Here is a 14,823-nt window from a genome sequence, read left to right as displayed (position 1 = left end):
GACTCATGTCTGGAGACGTGTATACAGGGGGATGCTGCTGGGGGAGGGGGGGCATTGTCAGTATACAGGGGGATGCTGCTGGGGGAGGGGTGACATTGTCAGTATACAGGGAGATGCTGCTGGGGGAGGGGGACATTGTCAGTATACAGGGGGATGCTGCTGGGGGATGGGGGACATTGTCAGTATACAGCGGGATGCTGCTGGGGGAGGGGGACATTGTCAGTATACAGGGGGATGCTGCTGGGGGATGGGGGACATTGTCAAGATGGGGACTTCTGGACACACTTGGACTAGTTTAGGGCTCATCTGCTTCCAGTTATTACTGACACACATCCCTGTCATTTGTCTCCTTTTGTCATACATTCATGGGAGTCTAACTATGGGACATATATACACCATCATCCACCCAACTTACATCGTAGGAAGACACGACTCAGACCATCAGATGGGCAAACATTGGCTCTTGTTTTATATATATTGTCGGATTTTGTATTATGAGGGTTTTGAGTGATAAAACAAACAAATCTTAATAAATGCGCTTTATATGAATATTTGCTATGTTACGATTTTTGGCTGATATCAGAGCCTGGAATGAATGGAAGGGTTGATCGATCTTCCCAGATAAAACGGTAAATGGATGCGGTCGGTTCTCCGTATCGGATTTGGCGGTAAAGAGGGCGGATTGTCTTTGACGTCACATAGAATTCCGGAGGGAGATTTGAATGAAGCAATTAGAAAGTTGAGCCAATGACAGTTATAGACGTTTCCTTCAGATAGTAAAACATCTTTTTTTCTACGTGGAGTGTGAAGGAGGTGATGAGATCTGTTCCCTCAGTCGGGAGGATCGTTGTTCGGTATATATTGAACGATCTCTGATCTTCAGGAGAAACTCATCACAACTAAAGGAAGGCGGATAAGATCAGTCCCTGGAATAAGATGTCGTTTCCCCAGAGTCTCACACTGAAAACTTTTTCTATTAATGTATAATTGTCATAATTAACATGTATAAAATATTATAATTTAAATGAAAAATGGTATACATATTTGATAATGCATACAAAAAAGTCAGTTATTTTAGATTTTGTAACAACATAACTTGAGGATGATCGACTTGGGGGAGGGGCCACGCCATACATCTACTATGGTCGATTACTGATTTTCTCCTTTTTCCTATCTCCTGATTTTCCTCTCTGAGACTGAATCAGTTGATAAAGAGGAGGTTTAGAAAACTGTGTTTGGAGATGTGCGTGGCTCTGAGAAGAGCTGTTGTCTTGTGTAACAGAAGTTAATTGTGATGGGCCGAACACCCCTGTGTTCGGTTTGTAGTCGAACCGAATAGATGTTCGACGACGAACTATAAGCTCAATGCAAGTTTATGGGACTCACTTATAAGCCTTCAAAATGGGCACTTTTGAATTTACATGTAAGTTTTGGGCCATAAATGGGGTATGGAGACATGAATCAATGAAAACATTTTTTTCAAAAAGTACAGTTTTAAAGGGGCAGTCAGTTTTCATTGTTTAACGTAAACAAAAATTACTTTAAATATCATGCCTGGGGGTCCCTTTACCCGCAAAGCTGCACATCTGTGAAATGTATAGAACCTGCTGCAGCAGGACTGAAATTTTGTTTGGATTAAATTTTTATTAAAAAAATAAATACAAAGCGTGGGGTCCCCCTCTAAGTCTTACCAGACCCTTTAGGTCTGGTAGGAAGGTTAGGAGGCACTCCACAGTAATATTTATTTAAAAAAAAAATGTTTAGGCTTTGTAGGTATTTTAAGTGGAACCCCTCCCCTCAAAAAAATGTGGTGTCCCCCCTAAGTTCTTACCAGACCTTTGATCTGAGCACAGGCCTGGAAGGGAGGGAGGAACAAGGGCCTTCCCCAAAACATTGGCCCGGTGGATGTGGGGGACTGCGGGCAAAGGGAGCTTTTTATCAGGGTGGCCATTTAAATAAGGGGTCACCTTGATTATTTGTGAATGAGTAAGGGGTTCTTGCACATCTACCCATTCATGAAAGGGTTAAATGCAGTAAAAAAAATAGACCAATCTTTTTAAAAATGTCTCTAATTTAAACAAAAACAAAACAAATTTTAACAAGTCCTTTAATAATAATTTAGAACAAAAATTAAAAATCGCTCCATCATTGTAATTTATTGTCAATCACGGGGTCCAGCGTTGTCACAAGGATGCCGACTCACCAAAATTAAAACAAACCAAAAAAAAGTAGCTAGCGGTGACATCCCCGCCTGCTTTTCCCAATTGTTTGCAGTAAGACAGGTCTGACAGTTGCTGCTCAGATGTAAAGAGTGCTCGGCGGGTGCGGACAGGTGGGCGGGCGTTGTTTTCTTTTTTTCAATTTTGGCAAGTCGGCATCATCAGGACATCACTGGATGCCGTTATTGACGATGGATTACATCGATGGAAACATTTTTTGTCATCCTGAGGACTTACCCCCCTTCCTGACCACGCCTCTTTTGGTTATTTGGAGCTGCACTATTTCAACTGGTAATTGTGCGGTCATGCAATGCTGTACCCAAACTAAATGTGCGTCCTTTTTTCACACAAATAGAGCTTTCTCTTGGTGGTATTTGACCACCTGTGCACTTTTTATCTGTTGTGCTATAAAAAAAAAGACCCCAAATTTTGAAAAAAAAATACTTTCAACTATAAAAAAATATATAGTAAACTCAAAATTAGTCATACATTTAGGCCAAAATGTATTCTGTTACATGTGTTTGGTAAACAAATCCCAATAAGTGTATATTTATTGCATTGTGTGAAAGTTATACCGTCTACAAACTATGGTATACATGCTACAATTTATACCATTTTTTGCTATACAGCGCTGCGCTAGTTTAACTGACAATTGCGTGGTCATGCAATGCTGTACATAAATTACACTTCTGTCCTTTTTTAAAAAGAAACATCAATTTATCTTATGGTAGTATATGATCACCTGTGCGCATTTTTTTTCCACAATAAACAAAAAACAGACAGAAAATTTATAATTTTTTTTTCTCATTTCTGTCATAAATAATATCCAAAAAAACTAAAATGTTGTCATAAATTTAGGTCAAAATGTATAAAAACATTTTTTTTTTGGGGGGGGGGGGGTATATTCCAAAGCAATTTCCAGGAAAAGCTTTAATTTATCCAATCAGTTTATACTTTGCAGTTATTATCTTTTGTCCCACCAGCCCCTCTGTACTAGATTGTAAGCTCCCTGGAGCAGGGCCTCCTAACCCTCTTGTATTGAAGTGCATTGTTGTATTGTCTCCATTTATATTTTTTACAGCACTGCACAAACTGTTGGCACTATATAAATCCTGAATATTAACAATAATAATCATCATCATCAGATAATATTAATACTATTCCCTTCTTCTTGATCTGAGCAAAACAGGGACACCCTGATCCACCACATGGGAGTTAATTGTAGGATTTCCAGCAAATGTCTCATTACTGAAATGATCTCTGGGAGAATCAAATGTTGATGGATTGCAACAATGTATCAAGCAGAGAAGAAAAGAGAAACATATTTAAAGTAACAACAACATCCATCCCGTATATGTGTGTAATATAGTGACACCTAATGGGAGTGTTGAGCATTGCAGCCAATCATCCCACCCACCAATATGCAGGGTAGTCCGTCCCGGATAGAGAGGAGCCGTGCTTTGTGGATAGAGAGGAGCGGTGCTCTTGGGGGAGAGAGAAGCGTTGCATGACAGCTGACATATTCATCAAAGGGGTGAAGTCTCCCAGGTGATGTATTTAACTCTTTATGGTCATATTCTGGTGACAACTCAACATTCGGCAATATTCCTTTACTTTCCCTCTACCTGAGAACACTAAACAGGACAAACACCGAAGATGGAGCGCAGAGAGCAGAAAAAACGCTGCAATCCTCATTGTCCAAAATGGAAAACCTTTGTTTTTTTATTTGTGCTTTCTGTACTTCAAATATTTTTTTTCTTTCATGTGGTATTGAGGGCAGGATTGAAAATGAACAAAATGTCGCGTGTGTGTGTGTGTGTGTGTGTGGGGGGGGGGGGGGGGTACATGTCTTCCCTGTGACTTCTAGGGCACTAGGCCATGGCTTATCTGGGGAGGGGATTGTATCCGGATTGGAATCATTGTAACAAGTGAATCCTGTCGGCGATACTTTGTTGTTTTCAGGTCCATCGTTTGGTGTATTCCCTTCTTGTCGGTGCAATTCTTTCTCCTTGGACTGAGGAGAAGGGAACACCCTGGAGGCTTTTACATGTTAGTACAAAGAAAAGAAGTGTCAGGGTCAGTAGACATGTGTTGGTCTTAGAGGAACCCCACCGCTCATTCCCCTCCAAATAGCCGACATTTCCTCTCCACATTCCCCACATGATAGACAAGAATGGGATTTGCAGCAAACTTCCTATTCCTGAAATGATCTCTCAGGGAATCCAAATGTGATGGATTGACTTCCATCACTGAAAGCATCAAATCCTATTGTAGATCCGAGGATTCCGAGCAAACCTCCCCCCTGAGCAGTCTATGGAGCTGTGGAGTGAAATGCGGCAATCAAGTCATTGGCGGGATTTGGCTCTCAATGTCCATTTGTGATGATGGTCCAATAATGACCCCTAGGCCATGACACCTGACACCCTGTAATGGGCGGAGCCCTTTGTATGTCTCCCAATGTCTGCCATGACAGGACACAAGGATCTCTTGTGATCGGCCGATGTTTTTGTTCCCGGCTCCTTGTAGTCAGCTAGAGATGAGCCGAGTTGTGTATTAGAGGGAAATGTTTGGTGATCTCCCCTCTTCCCTCGTGTAATGTGAAGCGGATTGTAGTGGGGGATGGGAGCAGATTGTTTTGTGGGTAGAATGTGTTCCCCCAAGCAGGTAGAAGGCAGAATGGGCCCCCCAATCCGGAGGATGGTTGTGTTTGCAGCCTCTGTGTTCAGCCTCGTGAGCAGCTCCTGACAGCTGGAAGTGACCCCCGATAAGTGACAGTCCAGGGAGCAGATCGGCTCCCCGGGGCACATCGGACATCGTTCTATTTTGGAATAAAATCGGTTTTCTCTCTGCCCGGGAAACACAACGAGAGAGAGAAGAATCCCCGACTGTGGAGAGACATCCAGTGGGCGTGTGTGATGTGTAACCAATAGCAGGACAGAGTGGAGTTGTGTGTCAACCAATCGCAGTGTTCGAAGGTCTGTATATAAGGCGGAGCGCCGTGTGATTTGTAATGAACTATTGTGGAAACATTTCCCGAGTCATGACGGAGACTGAGAGCGCCCCAGCCGCCCCTCCTCCAGCGGAGGCCGCCGCCAAGAAGAAGCCGGCTAAGAAGGCGTCAGCCGGAGGAGGAGCCAAGAAAGGCATCAAGAAGGCGTCCGGTCCCCGCGTGTCCGAGCTCCTCGTCCAAGCCGTGTCCGCTTCCAAGGAGCGCAGCGGGGTGTCCCTGGCCGCCCTGAAGAAGGTCCTGTCCGCCGGAGGATACGATGTGGACAAGAACAAGAGCCGCCTGAAGATCGCCCTCAAGGCGCTGGTGACTAAGGGAAGCCTCGTCCAGGTCAAAGGCCATGGGGCCTCCGGATCGTTCAAGATCAACAAGAAGCAGCCCGACGGCGCCAAGGCGAAGCCCAAGAAACCGGCTGCTAAGAAGGCTACAAAGTCCCCTAAGAAGAAGGTGGCCAGCAAAGCCCCCACCAAGAGTCCCAAGAAGGTCGTCAAGTCCCCGAAGAAGAAGGCGGCCAGCAAATCATTCACCGCAGCCAAGAGCCCCAAGAAGCCGGCCGTCAAGAGACCGGCAAAGGCTGCAGCCAAGAAGGTGACCAAGAGCCCCAAGAAGAGCAAAGCTGCAGCCAAGCCGAAAAAAGCCGCCAAGAGTCCCGCTAAGGCCAAGCCGGCAGCTAAGAAGGCGGCTAAGCCCAAGAAGGCCGCTCCGAAGAAGAAATAATGGGCGGCGACCTCCTTCTCCACCCCCCAAAGGCTCTTCTCAGAGCCCCCCACCTCCCCCCAACAGAGCTCTCCATACATACACCGACATCGCTGAGTGCGCACTGCTCCGCATGTCCGATATAGAAGATCTCATAGAAATAAATCCGACAATTCCCACACACTGTCTGAGGGATCTCTGGGGAGGGAGGGGGTACGACTAAACATTCACATTTCTTCTCGATCATTTCAGAATTTCATGCGGCCATTCTGAACGTTCTAATGAGAATCCTTCTAATGATCGGGAGACGCATCATCCTCTGGGCAGGTTAGAACAGTGGTTCTCAACCTTTCTAATGCCCCGACCCCTTAATACAGTTCCTCATGTTGTGGTGACCCCCAACCATAAAATTATTTTCGTTGCTACTTCATAACTGTAATTTTGCAGTGGGAGGAGTAGTGCCACATCATTGGTGTCAGTGGAAGGAGTAGTGCCCCATCGTTGGTATCAGTGGGGGGAGTAGTGCCCCATCATTGGTGTCAGTGGGGGGAGTAGTGCCACATCATTGGTGTCAGTGGAAGGAGTAGTGCCCCATCGTTGGTATCAGTGGGGGGAGTAGTGCCCCATCATTGGTGTCAGTGGGGGGAGTAGTGCCCCATCATTGGTGTCAGTGGGAGGAATAGTGCTCCATCACTGGTGTCAGTGGGGGGAGTAGTGCCCCATCACTGGTGTCAGTGGGAGGAATAGTGCCCCATCACTGGTGTCAGTGGGGGGAGTAGTGCCCCATCACTGGTGTCAGTGGGAGGAATAGTGCCACATCATTGGTGTCAGTGGGAGGAATAGTGCCCCATCATTGGTGTCAGTGGGAGGAATAGTGCCCCATCGTTGATATCAGTGGGGGGGAGTAGTGCCCCATCATTGATGTCAGTGTGGTGGAGGGGAGAATAGTGCCCCACCATTGGGGTGGGGGGGGGGAATAGTGTCCCATCGTTGGTGTCAGTGGGGGGAGGAATAGTGGCCCATCATTGGTGTCAGTGGGAGGAATAGTGCCCCATCATTGATGTCAGTGTGGTGGAGGGGAGAATAGTGCCCCATCATTGGGGTCGGGGGGGGGAAATAGTGTCCCATCGTTGGTGTCAGTGGGGGGGGGGAAATAGTGTCCCATCGTTGGTGTCAGTGGGGGGAGGAATAGTGCCCCATCGTTGGTGTCAGTGGGGGGAGGAATAGTGCCCCATCGTTGGTGTCAGTGGGGGGAGGAATAGTGCCCCATCGTTGGTGTCAGTGGGGGGAGGAATAGTGCCCCATCGTTGGTATTAGTGACAGCCTGGGCTCGCTCTCTCACTTACCTGTCAGCTGTCTTCCTTCTCTGGCCGCTCTCCTCTTCACTCGCTCCGGCAGCTCCCTCGATCTTCTTTGATGTACGCGCGCTGCCGCTCGGCTCCTCCTCTCCAAGCTCCACCTCCTCGCCGGTGATTGGCCGCCTGTGTGCCTCTCCTGAGCTACAGTTCCGGTGGCCAATCAGCGGCGAGGAGGCGGAGCTGCTGAGCGGTGGTGTGGCCAGGTGACAGGAGCAGCGTATCATCCCGCCCACACATCGCCGGAGAGAGGAGCGGTGTCTCGGTTCCTAAGACCATCGGAAATATGTGTTTTCCGATGGTCTTAGGCGACCGCTGGGAAATGGTCGTTCGACCCCCAAAGGGGTCGCGACCCCCAGGTTGAGAACCGCTGGGTTAGAATGATCAGCAACAAGCTGTGAGCTCAGTTTTGGAAAGATTGATTTTTAGGAAGTGGAGTGACATCCATGCCGATATGTCACTTAGTAGGTTAGTAATTCGAGAGGAGACTGAAAGGGTGAGTAGAAAGATAGATTTGTGTGTCATCAGCATAGAGATGGTACTTAACCACTTGAGCTCCTGAGGATTTACCCCCCTTAATGACCAGGCCTTTTTTTGCTGTTTGGCGCTGCACTAATTCAAATGATAATTGCGCGGTCATGCAATGCTGCACCCAAACAAAATTTAAGTCCTTTTTTTTCACACAAATAGAGCTTTCTTTTGGTGGTATTTGATCACCTGTGCGCTTTTTATTTTTTGCGCTATAAACAAAAAAAACAAAAATTTTGAAAAAAAAACAATATTTTCTACTTTCAGCTATAAAAAATATATCGTAAACTCAAAGTTAGTCATAAATTTAAGCCAAAATGTATTCTGCTACATGTGTTTGGTAAAAAAAATCCCGTGCATTAGCGAGCAAACTGGCGCTATCTAGGAGGGGCGCTAACACTATCGGAAGTCACCAGTGACACTAATACAGTGATCAGTAAAAATCTGTTCACTGTAATCAATGACACTGGTGACAGGGCAGTGAAGGGGTTAACTGTGGGGGGGGGGGGGCAATCAAGGGGTTAAATGGGATTTCTGGTGCACTAGCAGGCAAACTGGCGCTATCTGGGAGGGGCGCTAACACTATCGGAAGTCGCCAGCGACACTGATACAGTGATCAGTAAATATCTGTTCACTGATCAATGACACTGGTGACAGGGCAGTGAAGGGGTCAACTCGGGGGGGGGGGGGGGGGCGATCAAGGGGTTAGACAGGATTATTGGTGTATTAGCGGGCAATCTGGCGCTATCTGGGAGGGGCGCTAACACTATTGGAAGTCGCCAGCGACACTGATACAGTGATCAGTAAAAATTGGTTCACTGATCAGTGACACTGGTGACAGGGCAGTGAAGGGGTTAACTGGGGGGGGGGGGGGGCGATCAAGGGGTTAAACGGGATTACTGGTGTACTGGCGGGCAAACTGGCGCTATCTGGGAGGGGCGCTAACTCTATCGGAAGTCGCCAGCGACACTGATACAGTGATCAGTAAAAATTGGTTCACTGATCAGTGACACTGGTGACAGGGCAGTGCAGGGGTTAACTGGGGGAGGGGATCAAGGGGTTTAACAGATTACTGGTGTACTGGCGGGCAATCTGGCGCTATCTGGGAGGGGCGCTAACTCTATCGAAAGTCGCCAGCGACACTGATCAGTAAAAATCGCTTCACTGATCAGTGACACTGGTGACAGGGCAGTGAAGGGTTAACTGGGGGGGGGGGGCGATCAGGGGGTTAAATGTGTCCTAGAGTGTTCTAACTGTAGTGTAGTGCTTGTGTACTCACTTTTTGGATGTCTTCTTCTCTGTCTGGAACGGAATGTGTCCAGGCAGAGAAGAATGACATCATATTCTGCCCTGTGTAAATATCAACACAGGACAGGATAGGACAGGGACCGATCATGTGATTTCAGCCAGAAATCACTGGCTGAAATCTAATGATTGATCCCTCCTGGATCAAATCGTGTCACCCGCGGGTTGGCGCGCGCGCCCCCTGCCGGCGAAAGTGTCGGGAGCGCGGAACCCATTTTTAAACGTGGTTTTGCGCTCCACTGCCGCCCTGCACAAGTATATACACAGTGGCAGGGCGGCAAGCGGTTAAAACCATGGGAGTTTATCAAGTGACCAAGGGAGGAGGTGTAGATGGAGAAGAGAAGGGGTCCAAGGACAGAACCTTGAGGGAGTGGAGGAGCCAGAGTTATAGGTAATGCTGAAGGAGCGCTGCAATAGGCAGGAAGAGAACCAGGAGAGAGCGGAGTCTCTGAGGCCAAGAGTGGAGATTTCTTTTGAGGAGGGGATGGTCAACAGTATCAAAAGCCGCAGAGAGGTCAAGTAGTAAGAGTACGGAGTAGTGGCCATTGGTTGGGATGAGTACGGAGTAGTGGCCATTGGTTGTGATGAGTATGGAGTAGTGGCCATTGGTTGGGATGAGTATGGAGTAGTGGCCATTGGTTTTAGCAGTTAGTAAATCATTGAGTTTTAGTAGGGCAGTTTCAGTGGAGTGGAGTGAGCGAAAGCCAGACTTAAGGGTCAAGAAGGTTGTCAGTCTACAATCGCCTGAGCTCCTACCTCACTAAGCGTTCTAAGAGTTTAGAGGGATAGGGGAGCAGGGAGATGGGTCTTAAGTTGTCCAGGTTGGTGGGGTCCAGGGAGGGCTTTTTTTTTTAAGTATAAGAGTGATGTGCGCATGCTTTAGAGGGGAAGGCACCGTTAGAGAGGGAGAGATTGAAGATGTGAGTGAGGGAGCATAGGATGGAAGAGGAGGGTGACCATAATAGTTGTGAGGGGACAGGATCCAGGGGCAGGTGGTGAGACGGGCTTCTGAGAATACTTTAGTGACCTCTTCAGTAGTAGCAAGGTCAAAAGAGGAAAGTGTTGAGTTGTCGCTTCTCGGCCTTTTAGCTAAGATCAAGTGAAGTATCGACCTTGCCTTTAGGAGTGTCCCTGCTTCCAGCTAGGACGTTGAGAACCACTTGTATCTATCCCAGCCATTTGGTCTGTGTGGGGTACCCTCTACTCGGCCTGGTAGGATCGTCGATTAAATTTGGCTTCACCTGCTTGCTGCTATTGGGTTTGAGGCTTAGCCCCCAAACAGAACGAGTTTGTGCTCTTCCCCCCCCTCCCACTCTGCGTTACTACCTCCGGGCAGTAGACGCTCAATAGCCTTTTCAAAGGCTAAGCAAGAGTGAAGTCGCCGAGGAAGAAGGAAAAGGAATCCACTCAAGACCTCTTGGAAGCCCTCCTGAGAACTCCTCTGCGACAAGATGGGGAAGAACAAACAGACCGCCAAGAAGCCGCTGACCGCCGCCCCTGCCAAGACCCCGGGAGAAGCCCCCTCCACCTCCACCTCAGAACGCTCCGGCCCTGCAGAAGGTCTCCCCTCCCTGGAGCCCTGGATGAAGCAGACAGTCGTGCTGCAGCTGAAGGAAATGGAAGGCAGAGTCCCGGACATGATCCCGGAAGTCTTCGGCAAGAAGATGATCCTGGAACAAGGATTCAGCAAGGCAGAGACCCTGTCGGTGCAGTCCTTCGTGAAAGGTATCTTCTTCATAATTTTTGTCTCGTTACAGGTTTGCAGAAGATACTGAGAGATGGTGAAGACCTCTGGGCCCGATTCCCCTTTCCGCAACTTTGTTGCAAACTCTCCCATTCAAAGGGATGAAAGGCGGATTACGGTGTCTGAGGAACCCTCACGTCCCCGGAAGAGATATTGCCACCTATCTCCAGAGGTTCTGTGTCGTGTTGAAGGACCCAGTCCGGATACTAGATGCCAACGGCTTCTGGACAGGTAAGTGGGCCGTGTTTTGCAGGTTGCTGAGAGATCGACCTGCTGGAGACCTCCAACACCTGCAACAGTGCTTCTCCCTGGGAGCATCCGCAGGACTCCTACACTACCCCGATCAACCCCAGTCATGCCGCAGGTGCGGATAGCCGGGGCACAAGGGTAATAATTGCCATGTGCTCTCTTGTAGGTTCTGCCGGGCTGCAGGCCATGAGACCAAGGATTGCCCGAGGTCCAAAACCTACAACCTCTGTGGACGGTCAGAGCACGTGTACAGGGACTGCCCAGAGAGAAGCAGGACGTATGCGGGGGCCCTGAGCAAGGGCCCTGCTAAACCAGCACCACAGAAACCTCAGAAGGACCCAGGTAAGAGGAACCCCCTCCCCCCACCCGAGCCCCCCCCTGCCCCTCCGGTGTCGGAGGCCGCCCCCCCCCCTGCCCCTTGCTCTCCTGCCCCCCCTGCTTCTCGCCCTCCTGCCCCCCCTGCTCCTCGCCCTCCTACCCCCCCTCCCCCCTGACCCTGCTCAACCCCTCCCGGGCCCGGTTCCACCCCCCCCCTGACCTGTCCTCACAGGAGGATTTCCCGCCCCTTCCCCCTGCCACCCCTGCCTGCAGCTCTGCGACAGGGAACATGAATCGGAAGAAGGAGCAGGCAAGCCCAGCGGCGGAGGACCCCTCCTCCTCCACCAAACGGCCTGCTGTCCTCCAGAATGCCGCAGGTTCCGACCCCGTGGGGAGGACCTCGACACGCTGGAGGAGGAAGAGGTGGAAGAAGAGATGGCTCTGACCCGGTCGGAGCCAGATCTCTCCACCGACTTCGATGAGGTCCTCAACCAGATCGGACTGAGCCAGGACATTGGTCAGGCTGCAGAGGTCACCCCCCCTCTCCACGGTAGGTAAGTACAGCCCCTGCCGACTAACCCCTTCTTCTCCTTCCTATGATGGCTGAGATCTCTATCTTTTCCATTAATGTGAGGAGCATCAAGGATGCGTCTAGGAGGCAGACTGTGCTGACCTTTCTCTCCACACAGCAGAGTGATGTCTACATGCTTCAGGAGTGCGCCCTTCCCCCTCTGAGGAGGTACACTCATTTGTCCTCCCAGTGGACCCACGGTCCCTCCTACTGGTCTGGGGGTGGCGATTGCAAGTCTGCAGGGGTAGCGGTTCTTATCAGGGGAGGTCGTTTCACTGTTGACTCCGTCCATGAGCTCGTCTGTGGCCGCCTTTTGGTCATAGACGGCTCGTGAGCGGGGAGCCCGTTAGGCTCATCAACGTGTACGCCTCCCCGGAGAAGAACGCGCGGCTGGAGCTTTTCCAAACCCTGCGGACGCAACTCGTCACAGCGAGAACAGTAGTGATTGGCGGTGATTTTAACTGTCCGATAGAGGAGGACGGGCGCAGCTCCAGCATGTACGCTAAACTCGATGCCACCTCAAAGCTGCTCCGGGAGGTGATTGCGGAGGCTTCCCTGCAGGACGCCGTGGGATCCATGGGGCGCGGCTCCGTGAACTACTGATGGAGCCGCCCCAATGGATCTGTGCGTTCCAGGATTGACTTTGTGCTCACCTCTAGGGCAGTCAAGCACCGCGGGTTCTCCATGGTTCCCTGCTTTTTCTCTGACCACAGGGCCATTCACTTTCGGGGTGACCTGGGAGAGGGCTTTGCCCCCGGCCCGGGCTCCTGGAAGCTGAATTGCACCCTGCTGACAATGAGGAACTGCTAGAGGAGCTCAGGGAAACCTACGGTGCCTGGAAGGAGGAGAAGTCTTTCTTTCCCAAGGTAAGCGACTGGTGGGAGTTTGTGAAAGTCAAGCTGCGCAGCTTCTTTCAGGCCAGGGGACGCCAGCAAGTGTGTGCCAGGAGGAGGGAACTCAGGAGACTTCAGCGTCAGCTGCAGTCCCTGCAGGACCTTCATCACTGTGGCTGGGACGTGAGGCAAGACCTGGAGGACACCAAGAAAAGCTTGAAAAAGCACTTTGAGGAAGAATCCAGGCACATTGTCTTCCGTGCCAAGGTGGAGCATCTAGAGAAAGGTGAGAAGTGTAACTCGTTCTTTTTCAGGAAACTCCACTCAGGACACACACCCCTGTCGGAGCTGCGTGACAAGACCGGAACACTCCAGAAGGGGAAGGAGGCCGTGATGGAAGTGGTCAGCGACTACTACACCGACCTCTACTCCCCCAAAGAAACAAACATGTCAGCAGCCGACAGATTCTTGTCAGGTATCTCTAACACTATTGATCCTGCAGGTTTGTCGGCCACCAACGCCCCCTTGACATTGGAGGAGCTGCACTCTGCCGCTAAATCCTTTAGGCGGGGCAGGACCCCGGGCTGCGCTGGTCTCCCAGCAGAGCTCTATGTAGCGCTGTGGGACCTCGTGGGCCCGGACCTGCTCGAGCTGTACGAGCAGATGGTGGTGGAGGGGAAGATGCCTCCTTCGTTGAGGGAGGGGATGATCACGATCCTGTACAAGCATAAGGGGGAGAGATGTGACTTGAAAAATTGGCGTCCCATCTCTCTTCTGAACGTGGACTACAAGATCCTCGCCAAAGTCCTGGCGAACAGGCTGAAGGCTGTCATCGGACAGATCATCCACCCGGATCAGACTTGCGGCATTCCTGGCCGCAGGATTGCGGACAGCCTAGCGCTTGTCCGGGACACGATCCAATACATCAAGGACCACCGTGTGCACGCGGCCCTGGTCAGTCTTGATCAGGAAAAGGCCTTTGACCGTGTCTCCCATGGGTTTATGTGCAGAGCCCTGCGCAGGTTTGGTCTCGGGGAAATGTTTTGTTCATATGTTGACATCATGTATAACGATATTTGCAGTTCAGTGCAGGTGAACGGCTGGAAAACTGACCCCTTCCCGGTCCTCTCCGGGGTCAGACAAGGCTGCCCTCTTTCACCTCTGCTTTTTGTTTGCTGTATAGAGCTCTTCGCCGAATGCATCAGACGGAATCCAGAGATCGGGGGAATCACCGCACCGGGACCAGACAGAAGGGAAGTGAAGTGCTCGCTCTACATGGACGACGTGACTGTGTTCTGTGCCAACCAGCGCTCCATCGACCTGCTCGTCCAGACCTGCGAGGACTTTGGCCAAGCTTCGGGGGCAAAAGTCAACTGTGGGAAGTCGGAAGTCATGCTCTTCGGAAAGTGGTTCCTGCCTTCTTCTGCATCCATGCCCTTTGGCATCAAGACAGACTTCATGAAAATTCTGGGAGTTTGGTTTGGTGTCGAGGGCGCAGCCCTGAAGTCTTGGGAGGAGAGACTAGCAAAGATGAGACAGAAATTTGGACTTTGGAGCCTCAGAGACCTCACCATCGAAGGAAAGACACTGGTACTCCGCAGCGAGATTCTCCCTGTGTTGCAGTACCTCGCACAGGCCTGGCCCCCACGGGTCAGCACCTGTAAGGCCATCACCAGGGCGGTGTTTCACTTCATCTGGGGCTCCAAGATGGACAGAGTGAAGCGGGCAGTCATGTTCAAGGAACCCCTCAAGGGCAGTAAGGGCGTGCACGACATCGCCACCCAACTGAGGGTGTTCTTTGCTAGCAACTGCATCCGCAGAACTTTGCCCATAAGGATTATGGACTCTGGCGGGAACGCAATGTCACGCTTCTTCCTGTTGCCTCTCTGGAGGTCCCTCGGATGGGACAATTGGGACAGTTCCATCCCCTACAACTGTGACACTCCTTGGTACTACTTGGATACCTTCAAGTTCATCAGGGAGCAGGGGCTGCAGGGA

General features: G+C 50.4%; 1 protein-coding gene across 1 annotated transcript; it reads left to right on the top strand.

The window, feature by feature from the left end:
- Positions 1-5,259: 5,259 nt before the first annotated feature.
- Positions 5,260-6,020, top strand: LOC149444849 (histone H1A-like). Its single transcript, XM_089654467.1, has one exon. It carries the CDS (start codon positions 5,260-5,262, stop codon positions 5,941-5,943), a length of 684 nt encoding a protein of 227 aa, XP_089510593.1. The 3' UTR covers positions 5,944-6,020.
- Positions 6,021-14,823: the final 8,803 nt, after the last annotated feature.

The sequence above is a fragment of the Staurois parvus genome, unplaced genomic scaffold, assembly GCF_062004578.1.
Source record: "Staurois parvus isolate SC_StPar_1 unplaced genomic scaffold, SC_StPar_1.0 ptg000769l, whole genome shotgun sequence".
In the NCBI taxonomy this organism is placed as follows: Eukaryota; Metazoa; Chordata; class Amphibia; order Anura; family Ranidae; genus Staurois; species Staurois parvus.
This window is presented reverse-complemented; position numbering and strand designations above follow the sequence as displayed.